Genomic DNA, 27,219 nt, shown 5'->3' on the forward strand with positions numbered 1-27,219 from the left:
GTTAATTTTTTTTGTATGCTTCAAGAATGCATCCTTCCCATCTCATTGAATCTCTACCTTTTGAGTATTTAAACGTGTAGTTATGAATACCTCTGATATTAATCTTCATGGTCAGTTTTTGTTGGAGGTAGAATTTAGACTCATGAACAGAGGTTCTTCTAGAGAGATTCTGAATAAAGCTAGAAAAAAAGAAAATGTGGCTGAAGCTGGGAGGTCTTTTCAAAGCTTTTTTGGTAGGGACACTTGGAGTGGTACAAGGAAAGTTGATAGGTTGTTTTATGTTACTAGGTATAGCTCTTTTTTAGATTGTTTAATGAAAATAGTCATGGAGCTATGGCCTATGGTTATTTCAGATGTTTTTTTAAGTACAATATTCCCTAAGAAGCTGACTTTTTTCTTTTAGTCGCTATTGTAACTTGAAGGAGGTTTTGAATAGATCTGTTAAAATTATGCAGCCTGGTGGGTTCCAAGTGGGTTTATTTATGTGTGGTAATTGTAGTGTTTGCAAAAGAATATGTAATCTTTCAGGTTCTACTATTAATGGCCATAGATATGTGGTGAATGAAAGATTTAATTGTAAGTCTTGTGGGGTGATCTATATTTTGGGGTGTTCAGATGAAAACACCTGTTGGTATGTAGGGCAAACAAAAAGAATGCCAAGAATTAGGGTGTTTGAACACTTGGCTGATATTAGTAACCAGAAAAGGAAAAGCCCTGTTGTGGAACATTTTTCTAAGAAACCTGGTGGTAATGGGGCATCTCTGTTTTTTAGTATTTTGGCTTGACCAGTAAGTTTGAATGTGAAGGGGGATTTTCATTCTATATTAAATCATTTGGAAACTACTTATATTATGAATTATGGAATCCTTTACCCTGATGGGCTAAATTTTGAATTTTCTTTGAATTTTTGAAGAGGTTTATTTATATTTTGTATGTGTTTTTTTATGCATTAGATATATATAAAAAAATATACATTTTTGTATGTTATTTATATTGTAATAGTGTTCAGTGGGGTTTGGAATGATTTGGAATTTCTGGAAGGTGCATTGTTATTTCACTGGAGTGTAATTTGAATTTATTATGATATCTAATTGATTAAGTGAGTAATTAATTAATTAATTAGTTAACATGTGTATTTAAGACTACTGGTTTCTTATGTGATTTATCCCTTGAAGGCAAAAAGCTGAGGCACCACGAGAATAAAGTGGTACACTGGTCTTTGTTGTTGTTTGTTTATATAGGGCGAAGGTCTGCCAGAAAATTTTGTTCCAATTCTAAGAAAGCTGGATGCTTCATTTTGCCTTGCAGTGAATTTTTTTCAACATATTTTGCACCTATTTAGATGTAATTTCTTTGAAGAATGTTGGATTAACATCTGCTGGTGACTGGTGGACCCATGGTGCCCAGTGATAGAGTCCTTACTGCAAACCAGGTGACCCATGTTCGACTAACAGCATGGTTGCTGGAGAGGGTTGTATGTAGGAGTGAATGGACAACATTGGTTTACCTGTTGTGGGGTAAAGCTCACTGCAATGTAGCTGCATTAAATAGCCTTGGGATAGGACTTAGCTGGAGGTTGCACATACACAAAAAAGTGTAGACATCTACTTATACAACAGTTTACTGAGTTTGAAAGGTTGCTGCGGAGAGGTGGTAGAAGTTAGCATACACTCCCCAGCAATGATATAGCCCTGTACCATTGTCATAAATTTCCTTCAGTAGACAGGGTTTGGGTTTGTGCCCTGGGAAGGCAAAGCCAGGTTTGGTATAGCCACTGAACGAGGAGAGGAGCTGGTGGCAGCTGTTTGGTGGCTGCAGTACAGCAGAGTGAAAAAAAATGATCTGCTATTGGGAATTGTGCACTGAGTTAGTCTCTTGAGATGGAATTGTGGCCATAGTAGTCAGTTTACTTTAGATATGTGACATTAATGCAGGTAGGTACTGTTTAATGTCATTCACTGAGAATGGTAACTGTGAGGGATTATTAGAGAAAGGCTGGTCTACAATGTGGCCTTATTACTGTTTAAAGGTGAGCCAGAATTGTTAGATGGTGTCAGAAGTGCTGTTTGTCTATTTCCTATATATGATGCTTAGTTTGCCATTGTTAGTTGCTATTTGACATGCTGTCTGCATGCTTGGGTATACATTATGTAGGGGGCCATAACACTGCCTTTTCCTTTTCTCCAGCATGTGGCCTTTTTGACTTATTACTATTATTATTATTATTATTGCTATTATTGTTGTTATTTAAAGGATTTAATCCACGGGCATTTTTTTTCTCTCAATGCTATCTTATAGTTTGTGGAAGTAAGATACCTTGTGCAAGTATTAAATGGTCAAGGAAATAATTGGGAGCACTGTTTAGATTATTTCTAAGGGGTATGGGTGACCAGTTTTTTGACTAAAGCATGATGTGTAAATCAGCTTCCTTTGGTTCTAGAAGTGGTCTACTTATGGCTGTCTGCAGGAATGGCTTGGTAGTTTTGAAGGACCATTCATCTAGACCAGGGGGATGGTCACTAAGAGAATCTGGTAAAATTGAGACAGTGAGACATCAATGGGCTTGTTAGTAACATATCTAAAAGAATACAGTTTTCTAGAGTTCTGATTTCCTATGAAGTGCTTTACTAATTTGTCTGTTAGTAATTTTTGAATTTGTGTGGCTGCTGGCCCTAGTGAGTTTGGGATAAAATTGCCCATCAGAATGCTGTGTTTTGGTCTGGGTTTGGAATGCATTACTTCAGGCACTTGGTGAGGCAGAACAGTATAAGAAGGAGGTATACAGCTTTTATATGGAGAGGGGAATGTTTATCTAGTGTAGTAATGCTTATTGCCAACACTGGTATCATTTTAAACATCTGCTTGCTGTATTACAAGTGTTTCAACAGAGAAGTTTTATAAGGAGTATAATGCCCTCACCTATTCTTATTCTTAGTTTATAACAACTAATTTGTTGTAAGTAGTCAGAACAGCAGAAGTCTTCCTTTGTAGTCCGGTTTCTGTTATGTCTAGCATATGGGTTTATTTTGTCATGAGCAACATTTCCATGAGACTCCATTTGTTGTTAATGCTATTAATCTTGTCAAATCCTAGTCGTTACTTTTTATGGTGCTTTTGCTTATGGAATGCAGCAATAAGTTATAAATGCAGTGAGGTCCTGGATTAAAGTGTACATCAGCTTATAGGATTATTTTACTAACTGTATAGGATGCTTTTATGAGTCTTTTTTGACAGTGTGTGTGGAGTAAATGACACTTGATTAAGGAAATGTAGATATAAACCTTTCTTTGTTATTTGTATGACTTTATTTGATAGCATTTCTATTACATTTACTGGTTGTACTGTATTTGTAAATCTTTGCTTATTTTTAAACGCTACTAGCTGCTCAGCAATTGATAGGGAGAGGGTTTATGTATCTATGTATCTGCTAGGAGTGTACAGCTAAGGATGGTTGTTAGGTTAAGCAGATCTCTGCTATTAGTAAGAGGCTGGTCATTGTGATAGTGTATTCATAAGGATGGGAATACAGGAGGTGGAAAAATAGACCTGATGACTTGTTAATTTAAATGTAGGTGCAGGCATATCAAGTAATGTTTGTTTTCTATAATAAGAAGTAAAAGATTGGAAAAAGACTATATATAAATCACTGTAGAAAGACATATTAGCTGCTAGAGCTGCCCCTGTAAGTAGATGAGAAAAATGAGTTGAAATTGTAAAGGTTCTATAATGTCCCTGCTTAAGGTGCCACCTTAAGCAGGATACTTAACTATAATACAAGTATTGTTGCTGTAAGATAAAGATGCTAGTGTGAAAGTGGAACAGGTAGCAAAGAATGAAGGAATTAGTTGAAGAAGCAAAAACATATAATGCAAGGGTGTATCCTACCACCATATGTCACACTAGTGAAGACAGTAAAATGGCAGATGATATAAATAGCTAAGTAAAACATTAATATTTCTCATATAGTTAGATGTGAAAAGAAATAGCTGGGAGACTATAAAAAAAATCACCTGATTGTGTAAGTGATTGTAATGTAAAGCACTACAAAATGTAAGTTATAAAGACACATCTGTTTTGTTGCACTGAGCATATCTATTTAGTTAAGTTAGATATAATTTATAAGCAAAGGGAATGATTTTTCTAGTGAAGTTTTATTTTTTGGTCAATAGAGTAACTTTTCACTTTGTATTGTTTCCACTTTTAAATTTTATTAAATGAGTAGTTGAATGCAAAATATAACATTTTATAAATATAATGTATTTCTTTACAAAATGCCTCTAGTGTTATGCAGATACTCATCAAATCTTCTCCTTTCCTTAGCTGTTTCACTAGCTCTTGCACTAAATGGAGTATTCACAAATACAATCAAATTAATAGTTGGAAGGTAAGAAGCTATTGTTTATTATACAATGTTTTATTTCAACAAAGCTTGCTACAGACATTGCACATAATATATTCTAGATATCTGCCAGGAAATGTACGTTTGCAATTTTTTTTCTTCCAGCATAAAAGTATTATATTATTAGGTATGCATTATGTGTAAGAACTGGCATTGCATTTGTTTAGCTGATGGAATTACATTGGTATTTTAATGATGACATTTATGGAGAGAGAGATATGGAAGAGCCTTAAATAGAGGTCATAATATATACTATAGGCTGTGCAGATTATTTGTTAAATGAAAACATTCTAAAATATGGGGGCATTTCTCATTTACTGAACATGTCTCATGGCAAAAATATTTTATGAGGCTGGAATTCGAAACTTACTGCAACAGACAGGCAGATGACACACATACACACACACACACACACACACACACACACGCATGCATATGACTGAACTTGGTATATTTAAACAGTAAAGCATAACAGCATGCTTTCTCTGTGTTTGACTTCTGTTACTCTATTATTTTCTCCAAAATACAGTTATTGAAGTCTAAAAACCATTGTAGATTTCACATGCCATTGGCAGTGAGAGTGAGGGTAGTACTTATATTATGTTTCTGTTCACAAAAACTGTTTAAACAATGATCCCAGTGACAACCAAAATGAAAATAAAATAGTAAAATCACTGTGTTGCAGCCGGAACTCTCCACAAAGTTTCTGTTTACATCCCAGTTGTGAAGTAAATTAACACTCCTACAGTCTGATAAGAATGAAAATAGATTTTAAAGTATATATTCATAACTACTGCTTTGTTTTGTCAGTTTTTCCTATGCATTATAGATAGTTTATAACAGGAAGTATTTTTTTTTTTAATTTATGGTTATACCTGTAGGACTTCAAGAGTACATTTTATGTGTGATATAAACCTGTTCATTTACAAATCTTCAAATACAGTAGTACAGAATTAGTCATTCATAAGGACCCATATCCATGCCTTACTTTAAAATTCTACTAGTCCATGCTTTTAAAACATAAAGATGTCTTGACAAACTGAAACATTCTACATACTGGAAATAAATTTCTTAATGATTGCTGGTAAAAATTCAATTTTGCAGGAAAGCAGTAAACAAAAATAACAACTACAGCAGTCTGACTGCCAAATAAGACTATGGTTTGTGTTAGCAAAGACTGGACAGAATGAAATTTTTCTCATGTCTATTCCTGGCGGAACTTGCACAAACATACTAGGCCAATGAGAGTGAAAGAGAAAAAAGCTACTATTAAAATACAAACAAAACTATAGACTAGGCACATTAAAACAGAGTCCGTGGTATAAAATTGTATTTGGCAATGTTAACTTTAAATTTTTGGCTGTAGTAGCTTGGCTGCTGTCCCCCGAAGATAGAGGAATTATCTTTTACTGTTACTTTTTAAAAGTGCTATGGATTCCTTTTAATTTCCTGACTTATCCAAACTGTATTAAGTCTTGGTTTGTCTGAGATGCCTTTCGCATTTATAAAGAATTGCATGCATATAATTACAGCAATACATGCAAAAGGAGTATAGAAGTGCGTGCATCCTAGGAAAATGGAATATATGAGTCTACTTCTCTTCTCTGAAAACACACTGAGAAACCCGAAACCCACTTTAGTCTAGGGGCACAGGGGAACTTGCCCACCTGCAAAAATGTGTTTCACTTTGCCAGACCGGACCTCCAATAATTATATATACTAACTCAGAGATCGCAAAAACAGGAAAAGATAGCAAACTCACACCCAGACATTCAGCAGTCCCTTAAACACAGACACACACATCTTGATAAAAACCCTGTAATAAAAAAATGATACAGTATGGGATTTTTACTAATTAAAAAACCTTCCAATGGAAAATATCATGAAACTACTTAAAGTTAGCAATAAATATAACCTGACAATTAAACAAATCTTATACCTTGTAAGTACTATAACCAAAGATATCAATATAGTTGAGAAAGATGTCAAGTTAGCACAAGTTCTAAAATTGCTTTTATGTAAAAATAAAATGATATCAAATACATATAAATTAATAGCAAATATTAAATATCAAAGAACTATTCTCTTTTCAAAGTTTTGGGAAAGAAAAGATAACACCATAACAGACAAGCAAACGGAATTAGCTATTAGAAATACTATGAAACTGACGCCATACAAAAAGTTAATATACACACAGATCATGATCTTCAACAATGCCTACCGTACACCTGTCCACCTTAACAAATTCAACCCATCCAAGTCACCCTATTGCTCCTTCTGTCCTAACAGAGGCAGAGATCCTCTACATCTTTTGGAGCTGCAAAACAGTCTGTAAACTATGGTGCGCACTTAGATTCATTTTAGAGAAATCAGGGTATTCAAAATTCACGTTGTCATGGGAAACAACTATACTGCATATATTCAAATGCAATAATAATAATTTCTCTAAACACATTATAATAACACTATGCACCCTATTAAACATAGCAAAAAAACTGGATAGACAGATCAAGACTAACCTGGTCAGAATACAAAAGCATGGCGAAAAAACACATATTAGCCAAGAAGCTCTATACAAAATGTCAGAAGAACCAAGCCTACTATCAAAGGTACAGCAAAGCATTAATTGATATTCTGTCATAAACAGTATGTTAAATACTAATTATATAAGGGTAGTAAGCATATCACTTTGTTGAGATTAATAACCACAATAATTAAGGTGACATATTTGTATATATGTATATAAGGTTTAGTAGAGTAGATTGTTATCATTATATAGGTTGATGTTTTACCTCCAATATTACTTGCAGCTATAAAATAATGTGCAATAGAAATGCTATATGATAAAAGCTCGGACTAACTTATGAAAGAACAAAATGTAGGGACCTCACTAAAGGACTGCTATACGCACCTCACAGTCCAAATAAAATAAATAAAACATTGCAGACTACCACTGTGTTCCAAAATTTAATTCACACGACAGACATCCATAAAAACACAAAGTCGATGGATAAGATCAATGAATAAAATTCCAAGAAGCTTCAGTAAAAACAACTGTCAAATCCTTAGCGCTTTCGGGTACTAACCCTTCTTCAGATAATCCTACACTGTGGGGCCATGGTTGTCCTAGATAAGGATATGTATTATGAAAAGTTAAAGTGGTTGCTTTCTGATGTTAATACATATGTTTCTATTTCACCCTTAATGGTAGGCCATATTGTTCAGAAAGTTCATGATAAACTAATTGTTTGTTTAAAACAGGGCTTGATGGATGAAGATTTATTTCAGTTTTTATGGATATATAAACCAGTGGTTCCAATATTTAAGGCCCTTCTGAAAATACATAAGGATCTGAAAAATTCCTCCCTTAGACTCATAGTTTCGGGCAGGAACTGGGTCACAGAGAATATTTCGATTTGGCTAGAGACAGTAATGAGACCCTATGTACACAGAATAGATGAGGTACTGAAAGATACAGGTCATTTTCTGTCATCCCTGGGGGATTTGGTAGATGGAGGGTTGGAATGTGAGTATGTATTGGTAGCATTGGATGTTAACAATTTGTTCACTGTTATCAGTAATGAGTATGGTATCAAGGCAATTTGTGTATCGTTGCAGGAATTAGGGGCTGATGAAATTAAGTTGAAATTGAAAGCCCAGATGCTCAGCCTTGTGCTGGAACACAACATCTTCATTTGTTTGAATGAGACCTACAGGCAAGCACAGGGAGTAGCCATGGGCACCCCCTGTGCTAATACACATGCTAATTTGGTCTTGTCATATTGGGAGAGACGGTTTGTTGTAGGGGAACAGAATGGCTGGAGAGACAAAATCGGCTTATATAGACATTTTGTAGATGATGTTTTTGTCTTATGGAAAGGTAATGAATCTGAGCTTAATGAGTTCATAGCATATTTAGAGAGTACCACCTCGTTTCTTCGTTTTGCTGTCACACACTCTAGAAAGGAAACAGATTTCTTGGATGTTAGAGTGACACATGAGAGAACGGGATTCTCTTCCAACCTGTATAGGAAGAGCTGCTGGAAAAGTAGCTTATTGAGTTATGACAGTATGCATCCCAGATATACATTTGGTAATGTAGTGAAAGGACAGGTATGTAGAGTGTTGAGGATTTGTACAGAGGGTCTTAATTTTGAAAAACAGGTTCGTAGTTTGGAAGGACATTTTTTAGATAGGAGATATAATGAAGAATTGGTTAGAGGGACACTTGACCAGAAAGAGATTTTCAAAAGGGGTAAGATGTGTCCTTGGATGAGGTCACATAATGGAAAGGGCAGGTCTGATACTACTCGTGCCACTGTTAAAGATAGACATGACACTAGGATTATGTTTACATATAGCAACAATATACATGGTGTCTGTGAAATAGTCAGGAACAATTGGAATATTTTAAGTACCGATGATAAATTGAGTGGGTTGTTGGGGCAAGCTCCCTTGTTTGGTTTCAGGAGAAATAAAAACCTTAAGGATATTTTGGCAACAGAACATGTACCTAGATGGAGGCCAATTATGAATAAGGAAGGGACAGTCCCTTGTGGGTCATGTAAGGCTTGTGAGGTTATAAATAAAGCAGTGGATTTTATACATCCTGTTGCAGCAAAAGAATTTCATTTTAAGGCCAGGGTGACTTGTAGAACTACAGATTTGATTTATTTAGCTGAATGTCAACAATGTGTGAGTTTTTATGTAGGAAAAATGAACTGTATGTTTAAGGTTAGTATTTTACAGCATTTATCCTGCATTAGGACAAAGAATCCACATAACGCATTGTCCAGGCACATAGATCAGAATGAGGGGCATTGGTTTAAATTTAGGGCCATTAGGAATATGTACAGAAGTTTGAGAGGGGGGGGATATGAAACAACAGATTGAATTAGAGGAGACAAAGTAGATAATTGAGTTGTTGGCTCATAGAGCACCAGGGCTCAATGAGGCAGTCCCCATGAGACTCACCTTAAAAAATAGGTGGGTGCATTATTAGAGGTGATTGGATACAAGATAGTTTAAATATTTTCCCCTGAGCAGTATAGGATTATCTGAAGAAGGGTTAGTACACAAAAGTGCTAAGGATTTGACAATTGTTTTTACTGAAGCTTCTTGGAATTTTATTCATTGATCTTATCCATCGACTTTGTGTTTTTATGGATGTCTGTCGTATGAATTAAATTTTGGAACACAGTGGTGGTCTGCAATGTTTTATTTATTTTGTTTGGACTAACTTATAATATAACCATATCTTCGTAGTAACACAAATGGTAATTCTACTTAATTTGTATGTTAATGAGTAAAGTGGGCAATAACTATTATTACATGCTTATGGTATGCACTCTGTAACATCAACTGTACCACGTGTATATATTTTGTGAACAAATATTTAATAAAAAGAAATTTGATAAAAAAATAAATAAATAATTTATGTTGTATTTTCTTATGCTGGATATTTTCAATGATTTGTGAGTCAGTGAAATGGGTTTTCAGTGAATTGCTTTTCAGTTTAGATGGGTTTTCAGTAAATTAGTTTTCTGTCAAATTCTTTCAAACATTTGATTTTCAGTCAAGTACAGTTCAATCAAATGATGGTAAACCATTCAGTGCCATAACAGAAGTCAGCACTAAGATTTATGACATTAAGTAAGGCAACTGTTAAAAACAAAGGGTGATTTCAAGGGAGTCTAAGATGAGTAGTCAAAGAGGGGCAGACTCCAAAAAAAGAGCAAGAAAATAGTCAATTCTCCCCAGGTTTACGGAACTATTGGCTGCAAAGGTAAAACACCAGATGGGGGGGGGGGCAGGGAGAGAAGCAAGCACAGCATGCTTAGCTTATTTATGAAGTATAGCGTGCAGTTATGTGAGAACATAAAAAGGCTGCTGGAAATGGCAATAGGTTCACAGTAATTAAGCATGCCTTCCAGGAGATGATTGAAAAGCCTTTTCCGATTTGCCAGTTATCCCAGAGCACTGTATGGTCATGTGATTAGCTTCTGGTCACATAATAGGTATATGGAGGCTGAAGGAATTCACCCCGGACTAAAAGAAACAACTTATTAACAACTCATAACCTTAATCCTCTGTGTTAACTGGCAGGTCCATAGTGGTTAGTAGGAGCCTCAGGGGTGGAGTATAATTTGAATAAAGCAGTTTATTGAAGAGTGGAAAAGCTAGTGAGGATGACAGCGAAAGAAAGGATAAAGACAGAGAATGGCATAAGGAAGCAGAAGCTAAATAATATAATGCTGGGTGAGACAGCACAGATCCTGTAGTGCAAAGTCTCAGACTTGGAAACAGGTGCTGACCTGCTGCAAAATGGCATACCTGTAGCTTTTGGAAATCCAGAATTGACATAAACTTAGGAGGGATATTTTCCAAGGGAAAAATAATGTTTGATTCTTTTTGTATAGGAAAGTATCCTTAATACATTTTTGAATTCAAACTGACCATGTACTCAAACTACTAGTCAGCACAGAATACAACAAAGAAAGGACTGCAAAGAATATGGCTCATGCTGCAACTAAATGTTAGTATGTTATGTTTGTGTTTGAAATCCACAGGTTGATCAGTGATACTCTAAATAGATCTCTCCTACTTGACTGTGCTGTAAAAGTATCAGTAGCCTCCAAAAAAGGACGCTGTCAACATGATCTGCTAAACATTTGGAACAAAGATTTTATAGGTTTATAGGTGTTTACTAGGCTAATGACCACAAGGGCCTTTTTAAGCCTAGCCATGGATTCCAAATATCTGACAAGTTCTGATATCCTTGATAAGTGTAAGCAAGGACTTGGGAGGTGAAACATTTACAGGACCATTAGAGACATAGGTGCCAAACAATGGGTGAATTTCTGGTTTCCCATCCAATTGTCCAAGTTGCACTTGAATTGAGTTAGGGAGGAACTCTGCTTCACATGGATGGGGAGCATGTTCCATAGACACAGTAGTCTCTGGAATACATACCTATCTCTCCAGCAGGTCCTATTTATATCACAGGCAAGGTTTAAGTCTTTAGAACGGGTAATTTTGGTGCTGTTTGTTTTGTGGATATGAAGAAAGTACATCACAGTGGGTTTTGATAATGCCCTGTATTCTAGGCATAGATCTCCCATAAAAAGCCTGTAGGAGACATAATACAGGGATAGGGTCTTGAGGCAGTCTGTGCCGGACAGTCTACTTACACCCTGGTATTCTTTTAGTTAGGAATCTTTGTGGACATTCCAATTGTTGGATATGCCTGATTAGATACATACAAAAGGGGCATTGTACTCAATGATAGGTCTGATAAATACCGAATACAGTGGAACAGTGACTTCCTTGGACCTAGATGCCATACCTTTGTTATAAGTTGCGCAACATAGAATGATTTCATCACTACTGTAGACACATGATTGTCAAGAGCTAGATTACTATCTGTGTGTGTCCTAGGTTCCTGACTACTAGGGGTGTGTTGTCAATATGATAGTTACCAGTGATGGATGACTTCCCATAGGATACTATTATGCATTTCTCGGCATTTAGTTTTAGTCCATGGCTTTGACCCCAATTGTTTGTCTGTGTCAGCCCCTCTTGGAGAACATTTGTGTCAGTGTGAGATTCAATGACAGTTCCTAATTAGCAATCATCTGCAAATTTAGTTAGCCAGAGACCACTGACATTGGCCTTGACTTCTGAGAAGTAAATGCCAAAAAGGAGCAATCCAAGGACTGATCCCTGAGGGACTCCACTTGTGACTGGCCTCTTTGTAGAGGTGGACTCCCCAATTCTAACTTCCTGGGTCCTGTCTGTGCACCAGTTGGCTATCTACCAGGTGACATTTAGGTTTGCACCTATTGGCCTAAAGACTTCCACAGACCACCAACTACATAACTGGTAAAGCACGTACAAGATGTGCGCTCTAAGAAAAAAATGTGGCCAGTAATATTAGGTACTCAAGATATGCGCTCTAAGAAAAAAATGTGGCCAGTAATATTAGGTACTCAAGATGTGCGCTCTAAGAAAAAAATGTGGCCAGTAATATTAGGTACTCAAGATTTGCGCTCTAAGAAAAAAATGTGTCGAGTAATATTAGGTACTCTCTCCTTAGGAAGTGCACAGGAGGGTATTATTTTCAAAACCCATTGATACACAAATGGTTCTGAAATGAAAATAAAAACAGGACTGGAGTACATGTGTGAACAAAACTGTGACAACCATTAAACAATAAAACAAAAATGTCAACTTAGTGGTAAGTACGAAAAACACTTAACAGGAACAAAATAAAACAAATAGATGAACATGAGGCTTTGCATCCCAGAAATATAGTAGCATATGTTTTAAAACAAAGTCCAAAATATATCTTAGGCTAATAAAACCAAGTAACTCTTGCAATTAGACAAGAATAAATGTATGGCAAAACATAAAAGAATAACTGCCGTTATTATTTTAGCAACATGTACCAGTAAAATAATTTAAATGTTTCAAATGACATTTGGAAAGGATTGATTAAACAATATATGCCATTAAGTCTTGGAAATCTATTTGCTTTGAGATGAATAATATGTAGTCTGTTTCAGTAGTAATACTGCTAAAACACTTTTTCAAGAATGCTAACTGAGCTACCAAAACTTAAAGCTGCAGCTGCAGACTGAATCAGTGCCTAGCTAATGCACTAGTTGGCATTTGATACCTGATTATAGACAAATGAAAATTTTCTCTTCCAACTTCCTGTTAATTTTTTCTGTATAAACCACAGTTCACACAGTGCATTGATCTGCCTATGCAAGAGTATGGCTGTCTCAGCCTACATATAAAGAAGGATGATTATTTTTGCATTACCCAGAAGTGCAAAAGGTGATGGACTATTCAAATAGTTGCAATTAGGATATCTGTAGATCAGAAAAGGTGCTGAACATAACATGTTGAAGAGTCTTATTGTATTCATATGTTGTAAATCAATTCTGTGTGTTGTTTCTTTTCATGTTAAAGGGACATTCTGGTTCTTTTTAACATTATTAGAATTATTGCATGTGTGTCTGGTGCGTGTGTTAATGAGACACTTAGTTTTCCTCTCACACATTAACTTCAGGTATAAGCAGGTTCTGCAAAATATGTTTTACCTAAATTATTCCTATTGTATAACTTCAGATTCTAGGTAGTAACTATTCCTTTTTGAGCTATAACCCCTTGATTAAAAGTCTTACAAAAATGTTTCTACTACACAAGCAAGCCTGACCTGATTGATAGTTAAGTGTACTGAAATTCTCTCATTTCCATTCTTAAGGTGAGATTCTTGACTTTGGTTTTTCCACCATATAACAACTTAGTTATGATGAAGATGCTGTGGAGACTGAAGCAAAATTCTTCAGCTCTGCTGTTCTTATCATATTTCTGACAAGAAATTTTATTTTTAAGTTATCGTATTTTTTATTTTTAGAAAACGTTAATTTAAACTTTTCTGTATGATAACATCTAAAAATTATTTAACCATTCCTATTTGTTCCTGTCAAACTATGTGAAAGATATTTAAACTAACACGATGCGTTTCACTAAAACAAACTCTCAAGACACTTCACTAAAGAAGGAGGTTCAAGTGGTTTTGACCAGTATCCAGGAATTGTCTTAAAATGGATGAGATGGACAAAAAGACAACTGCAAGGACAAATGCACAAAGCAGACGGAATTGATTCAAGAGTGTCTCAGCCAGCAGAAATTACAAATATCAGGAGTAGAAGACGCTTTCAATGATGTAGAAAAAAGGCGATCAGAAAAAGAAAACAACACTGAGTTTCTATTAAAACAGAATGCACTTCTGTTGAGCAAACTTGATGATTTGGAAAACAGATCTTGAAGAAATAATATTCACATTTTTGGTTTGCCAGAGAAAATCTAACATCCTGGTTCCCTAATACTCTTGAACTACCTGAAACAGTGCCATATGGGATCGAGAGAGCACACAGGTCTCTTACTATGTCACCATCAGATAAAAATGTCACTCCGAGGTCTGTTATTGTCAAATTATTTTCATCACAAGACAAAGAATTAATACTGGTCAAATCTCCCATCAAACTAGATGGAAGTGTGGTAGTGTGGCCGAGCAGTCTAAGGCACTGGATTTAGGCTTCAGTCTCTTTGCGGGTGTAGGGGACAGGTTCATAACCCAGAGACTGCTTATGCTATGGAATAGTTCAACAGTAATCTTGAAAATATATATCTTTTTTATCATTAATTAAAGAACTGAAGAAAAATCAGATTAAAGTCCATTTGCTTTTCCTTGTGAGACTAAAACTATTTCTTCCTGATGAGACAAAAATCTTTGAGGACTTAAACTCTGCATTATCCTTATTAAAAGCAAAAAAAAAAAAAAGAAAAAATAATTGAACAACCTGAAGAAATGGATTGGAATACCAGCTTCCTGAAGAGATTAGCTAAAAGAAATAGCTGGAAAAATAATAAAAAGAAGATGAAATTAAAGGAAAAGTGACTATTTACTCATATAACATATTTGTATTGATTTACAGGATTTATTTCCATTATGTATGACAGTGTTAACATTATATGCATCAATCAAAATACTTTTATCCTAAGAAGAATATTTGGACATCTGTTAAAAGGTAACTCAGTTAGTTTTATTTTACTTAATCATCTGCAATTACATCCTTTTTTTTTTTTTTTTTTACTAATGTATGTATGTTAATTATATTTCAGTTGTCAATAAGTAAGGGCCAGTAAATATGTCTCTATAATGTATTGGTAACTGAATAGCTGACCAGCTGATTATCTTGTTACTTCAAGGTTTGGGACTTGGTGACATGATTTAGTAGTGCAGTGGTTCACTTAAATGATGAGGAGGGGCGTCATGGCAGATTTCAGTATGAATCTGGATATATATGGTTCATTGAAGCAAGCAGGAAGTAACCTATGTGGAGAGACATCGTAGGATGCTGGTGATGGATTTTGCGTCTTTTTTTTTTTTTAGTTACAGTTGTTCTACTTTTTATAGCTCAGCTGTAAAGTTTGTTTATGTCATTTGTATACACTTGGGAAAATCTGAACAATAAGGTGAGCTCATTTGATTTATCTTTGTTTTACAAGTTTCTTTTTCTGCTGTGTTTGCTGTTACTTTGTATTTACATTGTTGCAAAACATATTGAGGTTCCCTGGCTGGATTTCATTCCATTCCTGCTTGTTACACTCCTTGCAGCTAACAAGGGTGGAGCTCTGTGTCAATATTGAAGGATAGATTCGCTATGAATTTTGTATGGTTTGGCAGGCATTTCACTAATTGAGTGGTGGTATTTTGTATGGATTTGAGTCAGTGTTTCTCTGGCAGACTTGCTGAGTATTATTTGTGCTGTCATGGATTTGTTTTAGGTGGATGCACTTGCTGAGTCGCTATGTGACATGACTAGGAACAGAATTGGTATGGTGATCTGTGGGACTGTTTTGTGGAATAGGCAAACGAAGGGGTTTGAGAGGCTGGGTGAATAGTGATAATATCTATGATTTGCATTGAGAAGCTACAGTATGGATTATTAGATGCTCCTTAAGCAGGTCATGTGTTAACTTCTTTAGCACAAGCAGATGCAGTTTTTAGATGTAGCTTTTGTACTGCTCACACTTAAGCTATATTCATATTTCCCACTGTGGGTAAAAGCAGTGTGATGTTGTGAGCTGCTTGTTTTCATGCATATCCTTAGATTTCTTTCTAAAAAGAAGGGAAAAGGGGAAAAAAGGATGATGAGCAGGCAATAATGTATTTAATCATTAAAAAGCATCTGGTCTAAATATGGCAATTTAAATCTTACAATTTAAACTGGAAGCATATTACTAAATCATTAAAATAATATCTGAACTAAAAGAGGCAACTATCTGTTGTGTTAGATTGTAGGGGATACATGAGTATTTAAGTGTATACTAATTAATATTTAATGACTAGGAGGGGAATAGGAGGAGCATAGGGATACTAATTGTTGATGCTTTAAGTCAAAGAATTGAAGATGGCCCATCCCACAACAAATATTTTTTTTTTTGGAATTTGACAACTATGATCAGATTGTTTTTGTTAGTATTTAATCTTTTAATGAGTAAAAATGGTATTTGTGTATGGTGAGGGGTATACACTTTTAAGTATAGTACATTTTTCGAGTTGCAAAACTGTGTAGAAATTCTGATTCACATTTGATTTAATACTGGCAGAGGGCACTCAGCATATAAATTTTAAGTCAGTGGATTGAGGAGTTCAACCTCTTCCTCAGTCGATTATACTTGGGTTCTAATAATAAAAACATTTTTTTTTGTTTAAAGAGAAATTATTTCTTGAATGTTATGTCAAACATTTTTGTACATTGCCTTTATATTCAATTCTTTTAACACTGAATTTAAAGCTGGAGAATAGGTCATGTATTGCAGCTGAGATGATAGAAATAGTTTTATGGCTAGATATGCAATATTAAGTTTGACTGATGTATCATTCAAACATAAAAACTGGCAGTTTGCTGAAAATTTTCCAAATAGCCTTGTTTTTCAGATATTGATCTACAGAGTGAGTCTTTGCTTTTTCTGTATATTATATCTAGAGTTTCTCCCCTCAAGGATTGATTGCCTTTGTTGGCGATATAACAAGTGTTATTTTTCTGAATTAATATGAAGCCACATTTTCTAAATGAATACTAACGCATGGCAATATTTAGGCATATGGATCTACTTACATAACCAAGGTATGTGTGAATATTACCATATATCAGAATACATATATTGTTTATTAAAGCATGAGCTCATCTAGTTAAAAATCATAACTTGGTTATTTAGTAACTTTCTGAATTGTATTTATACTCAATTTTGCAACAAAATTAGACTAAAATTAAAATATAAATAAAATATAAAATATAAATTAAAATATTTACAATTTTCAGAATCAACTGTCTACAGATTAATAAAATTATTTCCCCTGCTCCAAGATAAGTATATGAACTGTGATCTTATATGGAAATAATTTAGATATATTCTTATTAAATATTCAATCATAATCCAACAGTTTATTGGTTACTACATAAGCACATACATTGATTCAGCATTAAGAAAAATATTTGAAAAAATATCAATCTATTCATCTAGTTCCGATCACAAAGTTCTTTACCTGCACTATTACTTTTTAAAGTCTGTTATTGCAACAAATGCTGTTAGTAGTATGTGTTATTTAAGCAGATCTAACAATTTTAGCTGAGGGGTTTTGACATAAAACATATTTAAGTTTTATTAATACCAATATATTCAATATGTTTGAAAAATAATTTGTAGAGACTATTAAGTTGTAATAATTGGAATGATTATTGGAGGGTCGTCATCATCTCTTTCTATCACAGTTATATTCACGATCATATTTAAAGCATAGTCTTATAACAGAATGGATTGCCTTAAATGTTTTACAATCTTCTTCTAAGATCCATATAAATACAAGTGATACTGGAATCATAGTAAATGTCATTTAAGTAGTTTAGACTATGCATAATTGCATTTAATATAGTTAAGATCCTTAAATTAACATTATGTTAACATTTTTTCAAGATGCTATTGGTTTAATATATATAATTTATTATTTCTCACCATCTCCAATTAAAAATCATAATTTTATCAGAAAATATTGCATTGTATATGTCAAAGATTAGTTTTACTCTGATACACATAATGAAATTTTCTAGTATCTGTACACAGTAAACTTTTTGAATTATACATGCCTAGTTTAATATGAAAGTTGATACAATATGTATAATATTCTATGATTTTTTTTTTAATTATATTGGAAAGATATCTGTAGAATGGTGGAGGTGAACTAATTTTGATTCTACTGTTAGGTAGAATGACTTGTATAGAATCACTATCTATGTCTGAAGTTTAATACCCCATGGGGGAAGGATAGTTAGATTCATTTTATATTTTACATTTCTTAGAATATGTTTTCCTTCCAGGTGTCTACAATCATATGCATCTTGTATAATAGTACTATCATAAAGTTCATTAGACTCATTACTAGTAATGTTCAATTTGCTAGTGGTTCATTTAGCACATTATATCTTAGATTTAAAATTCCCTTAAATAAATTACTCCTTAGGTTATAAAGATGGTCTGTTTAAGGTATATATCAGTTAATATTAATGGGTTAAATAATGGCTGCAAAAGGAGTAGTTTCTATAAATACATAAAATTATTCTCTCATATTTATTCAAGAAACACATTTTTTAAAAAATGTTATAGAAAGGTTTAATATACATAATATACAGTAATAACTAGTTCTCAGTTTAGTCAAAAAAGAAGAGGAGTAGCTATTCTTTGGAAAAATACTTTATCTTTGCCACCTATTTTGAACACTTGTGATGATGATAAAGGCATTTATTCTTTAGCAAATTTACAAATTAATTTGAAGATATACTGTTTTGTTAAGTTGGATACCAGGGTTTGGCATTAAAACAGCCAAAATTCAATTAGATCAGATCCTTCAATATTCAAAGGGAAGTTGTATCTTAGCAGGAAACTTTAATTGTATTTTACATGAAAAAGATACAAATACTAAAGGGAATCACAGAATATCAGCCACAGCAAGAGTGTTAATAAATGTCATTAATCTACTAAATATTAAGGATGCAAATGAATTTTTAGTTAGTGATTCTCTTTACCCATTTTTCAATTAAGCACAATTCACATTCAAAAACTGATAGTTTTTGTTTCAAATAACTTAGTTAAAACAGTTTCATGCCCAATTTAAGATCACAGTGCTATAACATTTGAATTTTCTTTGAATTACAGCAAAATAATTCCATCATATATTACTAATTTGAAAGGTTTTAATGGATTCTTTAACAAAGAAGCATAAACATATTTAGAATTTAATAACACAACAGAAGTATCAGGTGTTTATATATGGGATGTTCTTAAATCTTATTTAAATGGAAACATTTTTAAATGGTATTCATTAAAAAAGAAATGAGATAGGAAATTAATAAAATTACAAGAGAAAATTGATTAAAATTGAAAAGCTCAATCTGTAAACAATAATATGACAGAAAAATAAATTGCAGAATAAATATTTAGAAATTTTAAATTATAAAATTAAGATAAATTTAGAAAAAGATTAAACTTACAAATTATGTGATAAACCCAAAATATTTACACAAAATAGCCTCTAGAACAAAAATAATCAAAACTAGGCGCATTAAAGAACTATATACTGAAGATAGAAAACCATTTCAATTGAGCATATTCTTAAAGAATTTAGAACATATTTTATTAAAATCAATCAAATTAATTCTGTAATTGATCTCTGGATCTCTGGATAGGACAAAGTTAAATAGACTGTAGTCTCCAATGCAAGTTCTACCTTAACTGGCCAAGAAAACATCTCATTCAATCAGAATGGTTCTGCTGGTAATGGAAATGAGAAAAGGGCCAGAAATATGAATGACAACAATCCAGTAAAAGTTATCATCGATTTGACTAATTGGCCTACAGTTTTAACTGAATGTGGTGAATTCGATGAGTTACCCCTTTATTCCCCACCTAAAACTACTGCTGATGGAATTCCTTTAGGAGAACTGTGGACCTCAGCCATAAACAAATTGTATAACAAAAGAAGGAAGCTACTGCACGTCAGAGAGAAAACCCATGAAGGGAAGACATCTCTGATCAACATTAGCAGAAAACTACGTTCTCTCATAAAAACATCCAAGGCAAACTTTGAGAGAAAAATCGCTAAGGACACTAAAGATAACCACAAAGCCTTCTTCAGCTATGTTAGAAACCTGGGCGGAAACCCTCAGATATGCTCAGAGTTGGTTCACAACAACAAAAAATACACTAAACCCACAGATATTGCCAACATTCTGGCTGACAGGTTCAGTGCAAATTTCTCCCCTCCTTCACCCCCAAAAGAAGAAATACTTATCCCAGCTGAATGTAATCTCCCTGTCATCTCAGATGTCCAAGTGAGAACCGCCCTAAACAAAGCAAAAAACACAGCATCAATGGGACCTGACGGTATCCCAGGGTGCGTGTCACGTGAACTCCAAGAGGAGCTAAACCCACACATAAAAATGCTATTTAACCTTAGCCTTACTTCGGGATATGTACCTGAACACTGGCGTACAGCAACGGTGGTCCCACTCCTCAAGGGGGGTGCCTCTACAGACCCTGGAAACTACCTCCCCATAAGCTTAACTAGCCTGGTCTGCAAAGCTATGGAAAGAATCATTATGGAACTCATAAACAGAGACATAGGGGACCTACAGACACTTGACCCCACCCAGTTCGGCTTTGTAAAGGGCAGATCCTGCCTTTTAAACCTGGTTGACTTTTTCGAAACAGTCACTAGAGCCATTGATGAGGGCAAAGCAGTCCATACAGCATACCTGGACTTGGCTAAGGCCTTCGACACAATACCCCACTCAGGCATCATAGATAAGCTAAACAGCTTAAAAGTAAACCCTTATGTCACTAGATGGGTTGCAAACTGGCTAAAGGACAGAACCCATAAAGTTAAAATCGCTGGAGCAATGTCGGACTCAAAGCCAGTCACAAGTGGTGTCCCACAGGGATTTGTCCTGGGACCCCTCTTGTTCGGCATTTATTTCTCAGATGTTAAAGCAAACATGGGAGGGCTGTGGCTGACAAAGTTCGCAGATGACTGCAAACTAGGCGCCATAGTCAATACACCAGCAGACACACACATCCTACAAAAAGGCCTCACTGAAATGGACAACTGGTGCCGTAGTCACGGCCTTAAACTAAATGCCAAAAAATGTATAGTCATCCCTTTTGGAAAAAACAAAGTACCCACAAATTATCACATAGACAGCAACCCACTGAGTACGGAAAAAGTAATCAGAGACCTAGGGACCCAAGTAGACAGCGACCTCTCATTTGGCACCCACGTTGCCAAAGTGGTTAGAAAAACATTCTACCTTGCACACCTCATCATGAAGGATTCACATCCAGATCCAAGGATGTCATTGTACCCCTATATTCCTCCCTTATCAGACCCATGATTGAGTACAATGCCCCATTTGGTATGTACCTCGCCCGGCATTTGCAACAGCTGGAGAGACCACAAAAGTACCTCACCAAAAGGATCAAGGGTCTCCAACATATGTCTTATTCTGCCAGACTAAAGAAACTTCAGCTCTATTCAGTAGCATACCGCCTGCTCAGAGGTGATCTCTGCCTGACATACAAGGCCATGTCCAATCAGGATCTGATGGACATGCTCCACCTCAAAAAATCCAAATTCATCAGGACCACAAAAGCTAAAGACTTAAACCTCAGCACAAGTATGAATAGGACATGCTGGAGGGATAGATTCATAACCCAGAGGCTTCCCATGCTTTGGAACAGGATCCCAGTTCATATTAGGCAGAGCCCCTCACTGACTCTCTTCAAGAGAAATCTTGATGAGTGGATGGGAGATCGTAAGTTTACCCCAGGGTTCACATCTGTGTCACTGCTAGACAGGGGCACAGTAAACTAATTCTATTATATAAGGGGACCTTCATTGTGTTACTACTAGACAGAGGCACAGTATTCTAGATTTATTCTGTACATTTTTGTACCATTTCATGGGGTGGCAAAAGCCACATCACTATGGCTAGGCTTACAAATGCCCCAGGGCAGATAGCCTAGTACTATACTATGAAACTATAAACAGTCAGCTGAAACAATACAAATAACGGGCTGTAAAGCAAGGCTCACCTCTACAAAATAAATTGTTTTATTAGGAAATTCATAAAGACAATAAGAGCCTTCATTTGATAATGGTCATCATCAGACAAAACTTTAAATATTCTTCCCCAATATATACCTTGTTTAAAGGAAATTATGTAATCACCTAGAATACAAAGTAACTAATGCACATCAAGTAATTTAAATAATTAATTAAAACCACAGCAACTTACAAATACTTGATTAACATCATTATAATAAAAATTTCATATAATAAGTTGAAATACTCCCTATCAAAAGTTTTCAGTTTTAAAAAACTTGTAATTGAAATCACATCATAAGTCCTGGGGGGTGGTGTGGCATTGGCATTCAAAAAATTGGCCATCCCACCTCCCATTGTTCTAGCAAAACTTTACATGGATCACCTCTTGGATTCTTGGGCACCTGTTGCAAAACTGCAAACTTAAATTCATGATCAGAAAAAAAAAATAATATGTTTATACAGAGTGTTAGTCACTTTCTTCTTAGAAATTTCATATATATGCTCATATATCCTTTGAGACAGTTTCCTTTTGGTTTTGCTGACATAAAAGAATTACATTGCATGCAGCTAGAAATGTAAACAATCCCCTGTGAGTGACAACTAAAATGAGCTGAAATAGAAATAAACGTATTAGCTATAACACTGTTTACATACTTACATTGATGGCATATCCCTCATTTTGCCATCTTACCTATATTCTTGATACTTCCAGGTTTCTCAATAATGTTCTTAAAGTTTGGGATCCTTCTATACACAATATTAGGGCACTCACCTAAACAACTGCCAATAATGTGGTCAGCCATGATCAAATTCCAGTTTTTAACCAAGATATTCAAAATCACTGTTCATACAATAAGTAGTAATAAAAGGGCAAAAAAATCTTAGTTTTAGCCAACTAATCAAAATAAAGCAATGGGTGGGTGCTACCATCCATAATAAAATGAACTCCAGTCTCATCATTTCTACTATTAACTGGAGTCATTATTAGACCATTGCTTGGCTGTAATAAAGGTACATAAAACCCAGATTTCAATTTTTCCATAACCCCCTTTTGAATCTTGGAAACAAAGTGTAATGGGTACCCCCATTTAAAAACATCTGTTGAAGGTGATTACGTTCCATTATAAAATCATAGTCATCAGACACCATACATGCAGCTCTCACCATCTGACCCTTTACAGCTACATGTTTAACAATATTAGGATGACTACTAGAATACTGTATATAGCTGTTAGAATATGTCAGTTTCCTATAAATAATAGATTTAAGACCATTGTTACTAAAATCTTTAGCCAAACAAACATCGAAATAAGCAAAGGACTGGAAATCAGCAGTATATGTAAAATGAAGGAAATACATAGTACCATTAATACAATCAATAAATAAGGGGATCTTCTCTTCTGAACCAGTCCAGGCAAGAAACAAATTATCTAAGTACCGAATATACATTGAAATAAAAGAATAATAAGGACTGGACAATTTTGCTAATAAAACAGTTCATTTTGTAGTGGTGAGCCTTGGTTTACAACACATTATTCATATTGTTTCAGCTGACTGCTATGTTCAGTTTGAGTTTTTTCTTTTGTGTGGATGGTTTAATCCCTTTAGGAGGTAGAATGAAGGAGGCTTGTGCTCAGAAAGGAGAAGAGGGCAAACCGCATTGAAAACTGTTCATGAGAACAAGGAGAAAAAAGAGAACAAGGAGAAAAGGGAGTTCATACTGGGACAATTAAATAACCAGACTGGTAAAATTTATAATTTATCTAAAAAACAGCTTTACTAATGAACAGTTCATATTTTAAGTTTAGGTTTTAACTTTGTCCCCACAAGAAAGATGGACTTGAAAAAAAAACTTTGCTAGAATTGAAGTTGTTTTATCAAAACAAAAAGTCCAAAAAAACCCCACAAATCAAGGTGTAGTAAGTAACTCCAAGTAAATCCAAACAAAACCCACAGGCAAAGGCAATAATCAGGGTCTTCTTGAAACGAAACACACACTGAATAAAGACTGTTTCATTTCAAGAAGAGCCTGATTTTTGCCTTTGTGGGTTTTGTTTTTGTTAAATAAAATTAATAATTCAATACACAGGAGGTTCAGATTCAAAAGTTTACTAGTGTACACCAGGAGGCAAAAAACCATACAAGCACAGAATTTTCTCTGACATGAAACAGGAAGCACACAATTTTATATAGGTTTAACATTTAAGCTATGCCCACCTTACTGACGTGATATGTCATGGGGCATCTACATCACTTTAGCTTACAAGCCTCTATTCTTTTAATCTGCTGATGCAGTATGTTTTAAAAAACTTTTTCTCTAGATACAATACGGCCTTGCTATCCAGCTGGTCAGTCATAATGTCTTTCTATAAAGTTACTTATTCAAGGTTTCATATCAGTTCGAATACAATAGCAGATTCAGTCTTTAACATACATATTTGTTCACTGTTTCACTTTCTTTACCAGCTGTGTTTTTATCTCACAAGGACAAGTTACTTCATGCAGGAAGAGAAGATTTCATTGTTTACAAGGACTAGTTATCTCATCAGGAAGGAGCGGAAGATTTACACATTTAATTTCCTGACCCAGCAGATAATCACTTATGAAAAGCATAAACATTAAGCTTGCTGAGCTGGCAGCTGCCAGGGTCAGGGGTCAAAGCACACTGCAGTTTCAGAAGCTACTTGCATTTACACATGAATTTATCCCTTCTGTTATATGATTAATAGAATAAAATGCATTATAAACTACCTTGCTTCTAAACTAGCATTTCACATATATTTAAATACATATTTTTCTAACATTTCCCCCCTATTAATACTTTTTATTCTATTTTTTTGAAGTATGCATAGTGTTATTTCATCTCCTAACCTTTTCCACTTAGGATTTTCAGCTAGGTGAGTCATTCAATCTATACTTCAGAAAAAGCGTCATCTGAAATCAATCTTTCAATTTCAATATCTTGGTAGAAAGTTTCAGTAACAGATACATCAACAAAATCTTTGATTAATCTTTTCATGCATGGAATTCCACAGCAAACACATGCTCCTATCAGGAATATACCCACACAAATGGCAATCAAAATATTCATTAGGATGGAACCCCACCCCCCCAAATAGATTCTGGAAAAAGTCCGTCAGTGGGTTTGGGCCTGGTTCAGTCATGGCTGATACTTGCTGAATTACCACTAGGTGATTATTTATCTCATGACGATTATCAGGAATGTATGCACAGCATTCTTCTTTGATGAGCACGCACGTACCACCTCTCGCTGCTAGGGTGAAGTCAAGAGCCATCCGATTTTGTAGCACAACAGTTCTCATTGCATTCAGTTCATCAGTCACTAGTTCTAGGGTGGAAAAAGTTGCATTACTCATTACTTCGAGAAGTTTCGACAACTTCCTCAGCTCCCAGATTTGACTGCTCCATAGGCTGGTAATATTCCTGCCCAGGATATAACACTGTCACTCAAGTCCATATGAGTCAATTCGCTTTTGTCTTTTACTGAATTATGGTATTTCCAACCAGCTTCGATCTTCCCAACTGGATTCACAGGTTTCTTAACTGGACCTTCAGGCTTTCGAGCTGTTTCTCTTATGTTTCGTATCTTACCCAAAGGTAATTCTGCAGTATGTCTTATTGCCGGAACCAAGTAACCCAAAAAACAACTACCGGACCAATTCTCAGGTAACCATTTATATGCCCTTTTCCCACAAATAAAATAACAATTTTCTACTTTAGTACTAATATGCATCAGCCCTGCATGAAACATTTTCTGATCTATTATTGACAATTGTTTAAACAAAACTGGATTTCTTTGAATGTCACTCATAGTTGTTTTCAATGAGTTTAAATATGAGTCATAATTAGTATTGCAAAAAGTATTGCCATTACTATTCTTAATATAACATCGGTAAGATATGGTTATATTACAATTGCTCCAGCCCAGCTAGAGAGTGTCATTTTTGTAGAAACATACAACTCCTTTTTGTGTGATAGTTAAAAATAAAGCTATTTTATCCTGTGATCTCACAGTTCCTGTGTCGAAAAGTAAATTCTCCCAAGTCTCATTTATCCCCAAAGGGACAGCGGACATTATCAGTCCTCCATATGCTGTTGGTATAGCTCTACAAACCCAGCAATTTGAAATGTTCATAGTCTCTGCATACACACGTTTCATGGCTAGGTATGTGTTAAAATTTGGATGCCAGTCTATAGATGTCTCATCACGCCTTTTCACTTTCACTTGCATAGTTGTTTGTAGGATAAACCACAACAAGAGGAAAATTGTCACAATTACAGTTAATAAATGTACACACAACAAAATGATTATGCAACATCTCTGGGGTTGCTCCAAACTTCTATTCGCTTTGTTTTTGGCCATCTCGGTCTGGTTGTATATCAGTCACAAAGTTTTTATCAAGTTGAAAGTTCTTTAACAGTTTACAATGCATCAAATGAACCCAGGACGTCCTCTCAGCCACTCTGACTGCAGTAGGCATTGCCAACAGAACCTGGTATGGTCCCTCCCACTTTGGACTCGCCCAATTCTTCCTTTTCATCACTTTCAGCCAGACGTATGTCCCAGGAGCCAAGACTGCTGCCATCGGTCTGGTCTGTTCCTTATCTGAAAAAGAGTTAAACTGCAAAACAGATTTATTCATTAACAATTTCTTCATATACTCTGCTAACGAACTGTCAGCCTCTTGTTCTGCAGGCATGAGAGCTTTCCACTGAGGCACATAATATGCTCTCCCAAAAATCATTTCAAAGGGAGTCAAACTCTTTACATTTGGAACAGTTCTCATACTCAGCAGTGCTAAAGGCAGACAGTATATCCAATTCTTTTGGGTCTCCTCTACTAGCTTCCTTAAGTTGTTCTTTAGGGTACCATTGTACCTTTCCACCAGTCCTGCTGACTGTGGGTGGTAAGCACAATGGTTCTTCAAGGAGATACCAAAAAATCTCCCAAGCTGGTGAATCATTTGATTCACAAAATTTGTGCCATTGTCACTATAAATCCTTTCCGGAATGCCAAATATAGGGATTACTTCTTTTATCAGGGCTTTTGCCACTGTTGCTG

General features: G+C 35.1%; 1 protein-coding gene across 1 annotated transcript in view; it reads left to right on the forward strand.

Moving 5' to 3' along the window:
• Positions 1 to 27,219, forward strand: part of PLPP4 (phospholipid phosphatase 4) — a 2,218,356-nt gene that overhangs the window by 987,363 nt on the left and 1,203,774 nt on the right. The window contains exon 4 of the mRNA XM_044056071.1: positions 4,321 to 4,384. Coding sequence (XP_043912006.1) covers positions 4,321 to 4,384 — 64 coding nt within the window. The remainder of the gene's footprint in view (positions 1 to 4,320; positions 4,385 to 27,219) is intronic.

Source organism: Protopterus annectens, chromosome 14.part0 (genome assembly GCF_019279795.1).
Source record: "Protopterus annectens isolate FY-2018-M chromosome 14.part0, PAN1.0, whole genome shotgun sequence".
NCBI lineage: Eukaryota > Metazoa > Chordata > Ceratodontiformes > Protopteridae > Protopterus > Protopterus annectens.